Source organism: Mirounga angustirostris, unplaced genomic scaffold (assembly GCF_029215605.1).
Source record: "Mirounga angustirostris isolate CCGP_5_RB_7025 unplaced genomic scaffold, mMirAng1.0.hap1 SCAF_2, whole genome shotgun sequence".
Taxonomy (NCBI): Eukaryota; Metazoa; Chordata; class Mammalia; order Carnivora; family Phocidae; genus Mirounga; species Mirounga angustirostris.
The window spans coordinates 379,271-388,061 of NW_026991710.1; the positions used below are offsets into that span (position 1 = coordinate 379,271).

At 51.9% G+C, this 8,791-nt stretch overlaps 1 protein-coding gene across 10 annotated transcripts in view; it reads right to left on the reverse strand.

The window, feature by feature from the left end:
- The window catches only part of GAK (cyclin G associated kinase), a 54,888-nt gene extending 46,144 nt beyond the window's left edge, over window positions 1-8,744 (reverse strand). For 4 of the 10 annotated variants that reach the window (XM_064584083.1, XM_064584079.1, XM_064584076.1 and 1 more), the window contains exon 1: window positions 8,430-8,742. In XM_064584083.1, coding sequence (XP_064440153.1) covers window positions 8,430-8,574 — 145 coding nt within the window. In that variant the 5' untranslated portion in view covers window positions 8,575-8,742. Of the gene's footprint in view, window positions 1-7,671; window positions 7,748-8,429 lie in introns of all 10 variants that reach the window. The other 6 variants (XM_064584081.1, XM_064584077.1, XM_064584074.1 and 3 more) reach the window with 4 other exon arrangements.
- Between the last annotated feature and the right edge of the window lie 47 nt (window positions 8,745-8,791).

An 8,791-nucleotide genomic window follows, 5' to 3' on the forward strand; every position in this document is an offset into this window, starting at 1 on the left:
CCCCTGCACCACCCTCCCCCCCATGCCCCCGCCCAGGATCATGCTCTCGCTCTCAAAAAAAAAAAATCAACTATATTTCTACACACCCTAAAGATTTCTTAGACGTAAGAACAAAAGTATGATCCACAAATGAAAACAATGACAAGTGGACTTCATCAAAGTAAAGAACTTCTGGGTTTTTAGCCACACCCCTGAGAGGGTGAGAACACAGGGCACTAGCTGGACTTTCAATCACTTGCCCAATAAAGGACTCTATCCACAAAATATAAAGAAAATCCAAAATTTAGTAACAAAATTTTTAATGGGTGAAATACCCAAAAAGACACTTCACCAAAGATACACGAGTGGTGAGTTAGCACATGAAAAGATGTTCAACATCATCATACATTAGGGAAACACACACTTAAACTCAAGAATCCTGCTGTCCATCTAATTAGAAGGCCTCAGTTTTTTGAACGGACCATATCAAGTGTTGATTAGGATGTGGGTCCACTGAGTGCTTACACACTGCTTGTGGGAATAGTCTGGCGGTTTCTTCAAAGGGTAAAGGTAACTTGGCTCAATGGCCCTGTCTGTCTTCACACTGCTGGGCATTTACCCGGGAAAAATGGAGGCCACATCCATACAAAGACCTGTACACACATGGTCCCAGCGACTTCATGTGTAATTGCCCAAACTGGAAATAGCCCCCACGTCCATCAGCAGTGAATGGACAAGCCAATCGTCCCTACGTGAAACACGACTCGGCAATAACCAGGATGGACTACTGTCACCAGCAGCAACATGGACGCCGAGGAGACATGCTTTCCCTTACGGAGAAGTCTAAAAAACACTAACTCATCTACAGTAACAGAAAGCACATCGGTGACTGCCTGGGGGTGGAGGCCACGAGAAGCAAAGGGTTGTAATGGGGAAGGATGAACATTCTGGGGGGCGGGATGTGCTCACTGCCTTGCCACGGTGACAGGCACACGGTGTACATGTACTGGGCATATTTAATGTGCCCGACACCTACATGTGCACTTTGTGTCTCGTTTCTATCTCAACAGATCTGCTAAAAAAATAAGTCAGTCCATATAAGAAAACAGATGAAAGGACATAAGTGAAAACCCATGTAACAAAAATAGAAAACAGATGGCTTCACTGGTGAATTCTATGAAACGTTTAACAAAGAACGAGCACAGCAATCTTGCACAAAGTCCTTCCTAAGTGACAGGAGAAAATAGTTGCCAACCCATTGTGTGAGGCCAAAGACACAATCACAGATCGAAAGCACTCGTTAACACAGATATAAAAACCATCAGGAGGATACCACCAGAGCAAGTCTGGCAACACCTAACTCGGATGATAAACTATGACCAAGTGGGATCCACTCTAGGAATGCAAGGGTGGTTCGACACCAAAAACCAATCCCTGTGGCGAAGGACACAAACAGGACAGGGAGAGCAGAGTGCCTCGACAGACACACAGAAAGCATCTGTCAACATGCAAAACCACTCATGACTTTTTTTTTTTAAGATTTTATTTATTTATTTGGGGGAGAGAGAGTGAGTGAGAGCACGAGCAGGGGGAGAGGCAGAGGGAGAAGCAGGCTCCCCAATGAGCAGGGAGCCCAATGAGAGACTTGAACCCAGGACCCTGAGGTCATGACCTGAGCTAAAGGCAGATGCTTAACCAACTAAGCCTTTTTTAAAAGCTAATGTTTATTAATTCTGGGTAGTAGGAACACAGATATTTGTTCTGTTACTCTTTCTACTTTTGTTTTTGAAATTTTTCCTAAAAGAGAATTCCCAATTTCAGGACTTGTTCTGTAGCTACATTAACCAAGACTGTGTGGTGCTGGTGGAGGAACAGATTCAAAGATCCCAATGCAACAAAATAGCAAAGTCCGAAAAACAGTCACCCAAATGTGCCAAGTGATGTTTAGCAATGGTGCAAAATCAACTCAATGGAGACATGTGCAATGACCAGCGCAAAAAACAAAACAAAACAAAATCCAACTTTGATCTAAACTTTACGCTTTATATGACAACTCGAAGAGTACGAATGTAAAAGTAGGAAACTCCTAGACAAAACGTAGGAGAAAAATCCCCATGATCTAGAGAACAACCCTCAGGATCTCGAGCTGGGCATAAGGGCTCCCAGATGTGACAGTAAGAGCAGACGTCACACGAGGAAAAGCTGATAATGTGACCTCATCATATTAAAATGGTGGGTCTGCAGAAGACCCTGTTTAAGATAAAAAGACAAGCTGCTGACAGAAAATTCTTGCAAACCACATGTCTGATGGAGAACTTCTGTCCAGAATACATAAAGGACTCTCAAAACTCAGGGACAAGAAAACACAGTTCTAAAATAGGCAAACAACACGACACGCAGAGACATTCTGCCCATGAAGGTGCACGGTCAGCCTCTAGAGAAGTGAAGACTGAAGCCACAATAAGGAATCACTACACACCTGCTACAACGATCAAATAAAAACGCTGCACGGAACGCTGGCAAGGACCAGGGACGCTGGGTCACTCTGGTTAAGAACTCAGCTGTGCGGCCACAGACTCCAACGGTTAACAGAGAAGGCGCCACCTGCCGGCCAAGGGGAGAGGCCGCACCAGAAACCAGCACTGCCAGCACCTGGATCTGGGACCAGGAGCCTCCAGAGCTGAGAAAATAAATTCCTGCTGTTTATGGCCCAGTCTGTGGCATTCTGTTATGGTAGCCTGAGCAGACTAAGACACTCATCCACTGCTGGTGAGAAATGTGAGGTTGGCAGTTTCCTAAAACAAAACATACAACTCAGCACCTGCACTCCCAGGCACTTATCCCAGAAAAAGAAAGGAATTCACACAAAAACCTGCACACAAGTGTTTACAGCAACTTTATTTCTAACAGCCAAAAACAGCTGGTAACAACCCACATGTCCGTCACTTGGTGAATGATTACATAAACTGGGGTTCATCCACACCACGGAATACTCGTCACCAATAAACATGAACACATTATGGACACAACCACCTGGACAGATCTCCAGAGGAAAAAAAGCCAATTCCAAAAGGATACACAAATGTCAAGACTGTAGAGAGAGAGACCAAATCAGTGGTTTCCAGGGTTAAGAACGTAGGCGTAGCTGTGAAGGGGCAGGAGGGGTCCTTGTGGGGATGAAACTTCTGCATCTCGATGACGTAACTGTCAAGACACTGACTCTAGTTTTTCAAGATGTTACTGCTGAGGGAAATGGGCAAAGCGTGCTGGTGTCATTTCTTAAAACTACAAGTAAGTATCTACACTTATCTCAAAACTGAAAGTTTTTAAATAAAAACAGTAATACTGCTGGGATGCCTGGCTGGCTCAGTTGGTGAAGCATCTGCCTTCGGCTCAGGTCGTGATCTCAGGGTTCTGGGTCTGAGTCCTGCATGGGGCTCCTTGGTCAGCAGGGAGCCTGCTTCTCCCTCTGCAGCTCCCCCTGCTCGCTCTCGCTCTCTCTGCCAAATAAATAAATCTTCAACAAAAATGGTAATACTGCTGTATGAAACATAAAGGACAGGGAAGGCACTAAGACATTTTACTGTACACATTCTGGAATTCGGAGACAGGCACAGATACCTCAGCTGCCCAGGCCGGCCCCCCGCTCCCCAAGGCAGCCTGGCCAGGGACAGCAGTGACCTCATCTATGGCTTATTTCCTCCTCCTCCTCACACACCTGCATCTGTATTATATAAAAATACACGACTTAGGGCACCTGGGTGGCTCAGTCCTTAAGCGTCTGCCTTCGGCTCAGGTCATGATCCCAGGGTCCTGTGATCAAGCCCTGCATCAGGCTCCCTGCTCCGTGGGAAGCCTGCTTCTCCCTCTCCCACTCCCCCTGCTTGTGTTCCCTCTCTCGCTGTCTCTCTCTGTTGTCAAAAAATAAATAAAAACTTTAAAAATAAATAAATAAAAATAAAAATTTTTTTAAAGATTTTATTTATTTATTCATAAGAGACAGAGAGAGAGAGAGGCAGAGGGAGAAGCAGGCTCCCAAGGAGCAGGGAGCCCGATGTGGGACTCGATCCCAGGACCCTGGGATCATGACCTGAGCCGAAGGCAGACACTTAACCATCTGAGCCACCCAGGCGCCCCAAAATAAATTGTTTTTAATTAAAAAGAAAAATAGGCATAGGATATCCATGCGCAATTCTTTTCTTCTTCTTTTTTTTAATTTTATTTGTTTATTCATGAGAGACAGAGAGAGAGAGAGAGAGGCAGAGGGAGAAGCAGGCTCCCAAGGAGCAGGGAGCCCAATGCAGGACTCGATCCCAGGACTCTGGGATCATGACCTGAGCCAAAGGCAGATGCTTAACCATCTGAGCCACCCAGGCGCCCTCCATGCACGATTCTAGAACAGGAGTCTGAATAAGCTAGTAAGCACTGAAAAATGCTCAAACTCATGAGTCAGAGAAACGCAAATCAACACAAGCCCACACAGTTTTTGCCCATTGCAATGAGGATGGTGCGGGGACAGTGGGGTCTGGCAGGCCTCTACGTAGGGTCACGGGCTCAGGGGTGGGGTGGGGTGGGGGGGAAAAGTGAGCACCAGGAAACGTGGTACACCAGCACAAGGAGCAATCTGGGAGATCTTACGATGTGTTATCAATCAACACTGTTTCTAAGGAACAGACACCCCATCACCTGCATCTCGTAGCCTCACATGATCACCACAGATCTTTCAGGGATACGTGCCCATGAGGACGGCAGGAGTCCACAGAGACAAACAGGCCGGGCCAATGGAAAGACAGAGGGCAGCCTTTTCCATGCCCTGCAACAGTGACCTGCGCCAACACCACCCCCCCAGGACCTCCCCGCAGGGTGACTTCCTCCCACAATAATCTCCCCTCCACGGTGACCTCCCCATGATGTCCCACTCCAGGCACCTGCATACCACCTGCACCTGCAGTCAACTGAGGCACAGACCAAGAAGGAGCGGGAGCCTTGGCACACAGCTCCCACCCTGGCCCCCAAGCAGCGCCCACGTCCAGCGGCTCCACAAGCAGGTGCACTGCTGCTTGCTGCTTTCACCGTGACATCCTCTGGACATTTCTCCCTGCAGGACACATGCTACAGGGGGACCTGCGCCACCACGTGGGTGACCAAAGATACGCCCCACCAGTCCCAACTCCACCACTCACTGGCTGGCAGCGCTGGCAAGCTACTGACGGCCCGTGCTGTCAGCCACCGTCAGGAGGACAGGCCACAGGAAACCCCAGGGACTGTGCCCGCCAAACAGTCAAAACTCCATAAATGCTGTTGCGCTGGTTATCGTTACTACTTCACACTAGGTGTCAGTCACGGAGGGTAAGGGGCTGATGTTAAAGTCGCCAAGGGGCAAGTTTAGAGGGTGGGGTTAGGAGAACTAAGAGAGGGCAATTCAGAACAAGATTGAACCACGCCATTCTGAATACTAGAACCAGCTGCCCAAGGTGTAAGCCCTTCCTGCAAAGACCTCGGTTATCCGTGCTGGAGAAAAAATCCACTCAGCACCCCTCCCTGGGTGAGAGCAGCCACGGAAGTCGAGCGGAAAGATACTCGGAACAAGACCACCAAGCCACAGGGCTCAGGCACACTTCCTGTGTGAAAGAGCCATATGCTAGAATGTCAGTGAGCAACGACCGCCCAATCATCTTTTCAAATCAACTTAAAATGTGCTACACTGTGTATCCCTGTAGAGGATGTCCTGATTCAACCTACGATCCTCTCCTTCCGTCACACCAACCCCAGTGGCTTCTGAACCCTCCAGCCGAGAGTCCTATCACACAACCCTGCGACTGCCAGCCGATCAAACGGCCCCTGTGCCCTCACCAATCCTGACACTGCACACAGGGGAGAAGCCCTCTAAAAGCAGGGGCCAGGAAGCAGAGGGGTGGAGGGCTAGGACAACAGCCGGGGTGTGGCGAGTGCCCTCGCAGCTTCTCGGGCCAGCACTGACCCCAAACAGAACACAGGGGACCCACGTTCATCAAAGGCCACTGATAGCACACATGGCACACGGTGTTCCAGCAAACACACACGACTAGTTACACATACATTACGGGACAGTTCTGCGGACTTGTTTCTTTCTCTGAGGAGCTGCCCACACACCACCCCGTCCACATCACTGGCAGTGCAGCCAAAGTCAGTCCCTGGAGAGGTGGACTCACCTTCGGGGCAAAACCCATCTTGGCAGAGCGATCACCTCTGTTACCTCTCTGGACAGTAGGAAGCAAGCAAGAACGTGCAAAATCCAAAACAAGAGATCATAAAGAATGTATTCTAGAATCTGCTTGGGCCCAGCATCTCTGACACTGCGGTTTTTTTTTTTAATGAAAACCTAAAACCAATTGTCAAAAGATCAGGAAGCCATCTGGCTCCACAGTTCTGCCCCACAGCCCATTTCATGCTCCAGATGCAAATTCCAAAAAGCCATGAAAATAATGTCTTTTTCCCTAAACCACCTGACAGCAAAATCTGATCTATCCTAAATTCATCTGGGGCAACACCTGACATGAACTGAGGTGGGGCTATTTAAAGACTTCATTACCCCACAGTGAGGATACTCACTCATCTAATCATGGATATATGATTTATCCGATTATTAAAGACCTTCCCCACTCTTGTAGGAATATCATAGGATATACAGGATGTCTGCTATCTTTCCGAAGCCTGAAGAACTGTGAAGTTGTCAACATCTCTACCCAACGGTTTCGGGTCTGGAACCTTCCCCACGTTTACCCCAAGACAGCATGAACTCCCACAGCCTAGGTTCCAGAGTTGCTGTTTTTCCTGAAAGACTTCACATGGCTTTCTTACCATTTAAGTTCAGGAAGAGGCTTCTCAAGCTTTAAAGGCTACAAGGCTCTGTTACTTTTCTAAAGACCAAGACTGTGAGGGGTATTTTTATATCCTGACTTGTCTAGATAGCAAAGGGAGTGGGTTCTTTTGCACAACCATATTGGCTCCTTCCCATTTCCTTGTTCTCTGTCCTGTGTGTTAAGCGACCAGGAAGCTTCCTGCTCCAGAGGACCCACCTCCCATGGCTGATTACCCCTCCTCCTGCCTGGTCCCGCCCCTGCCCTGGTAGGGGCGCACTCTCAACCCTCTCACCTCAGTTTGGCCTGTTGGAACCCTCGCCGCTGCCTGCCCTGCCCCAAGGCTCCCCCAATACTGCGCTGTCTTTCCCTCACTGGAGTGTGTGTCTAATTTTAAACTCCAGAAGGCAAAACCCACCTACTGTCCACTATGAATCTCTTAAGAAACCAAGATAATTGCCTGGTATTTTGGGAACTCTCACTCTTTCAATGTTCATAGAGGTCCTGGCCCCACCTCTGTAAGAAAGTCACGCCCCAAATCTGTTTTTTACCCAAGTGGAGAAAAAGCGTGTTATAATGCTACAGCCAGAACACCCCCTCAGGCCTTTAGGAGCGCGGACTTCAGAAGGGTCGCCAGTTTCCCGACTGCACTGAGCACACAGGGCAGGAGGTCGGGCCGCCTGACAGGCCGAGCCCGCAGTCCTGAGAGCTGCCCCCGACAGGCCTGTGGTCCCACCGTGCACCACTCCCTCGCCCCACGCTAACTCAGGGGAAGGCCGTTCTGCTCCAGCACCAGCCCCAGAGCCAACCACGCTCAGCCAGCAAGCATCCCAGCTAGCAAAGTGTGACATACCCCTGTGGGCGCCCCGACAAAACGTAAGGAAAATCCAGAGGAGAGAAGGGGACCACGCCGACGACGGCAATAGATTCTGTGTGAGGAAGAGAAAGGACGTCAGGAAGCTGGAGCGCGCGTGCGGAAACAAAGATGACTAGAGGATGGCCCGGAAAGTCCTCCGCGACTGACGAGTCCAACCTGCAAGGCTCTGGACAGGTCACGACTGCGGGCATGCCCTAACTTGGGTGGACTCACAGCAGAGATCGGGCAAGGCAAACAGGCGGCGAGAGGAGGAAGCTGGGCGACGGGTCACGGTACCGTCTATCCCAACATCCAGGGAGAGCCGCCACCGTCACCCAGGGGCGCAGCACCCAAAAAGTCAGCCCGATGTCCAGAAATCCAGGGCCGCCCCATCACCCCCACAACGGCCCTAGCGCCAGGCACGGGCCCTGACTCATACCCAGCCGGCGCACTGCCCAGCCTCCTGGGTCCCCTTCCTTCCGGCCCACCGTGGCCCCTCACCTGCCCACCACCTTCTCCCCCACTGCCACGGCTCGCCTCCGGCCGCAGGTCGGCCCCGCGCCTCCACAACCGCCACGCCTCCGGCAAGGAAGCGCCCAGCCCCCGACCCCGCTCACTCACCCGCCGCAGTCGCGCCGGGTCGGCCTCACCCGCTCCACGTCGCGGCGACCCTCCCCACCCCCCCGCGCCGGGGCCGCCCCGCCCCCGCCCCGCCGGCCCCGCGCCCGGCCCCGCGCCCCCGGCCTGGGCCTCACCCTCGGCCAGGACTCGCCGCACCCGCAGCCGCAGCTCGCCCAGCTCCACCGTCTGCCCCACGAAGTCCGTCTGGTCGCGGCCGGCAGCGCCGCCCAAGGAGCCCGGGCCTGCCAGGAAGTCCAACGCAGACTGCAGCAGCGACATGGCTGCGGCCCCGCAGCGCGCGCCGGAGCGGGGAGCTCGGGTCCAGCGGCGTCCGGGTCCGCTCAGCAACCGCCGGCCCCGAGCCGCGCCATCTTCCGCCCCGACGCCGCGACGTGGGCGCGCGGGGGCGCGGCGCAGCGCCGGAGAACGCCGTGCCGGCAGGCGCGCGTGCGCGTGCGCAGATGCCTGGGCGCGGATCGCGCCTGCGCGGCGCCGC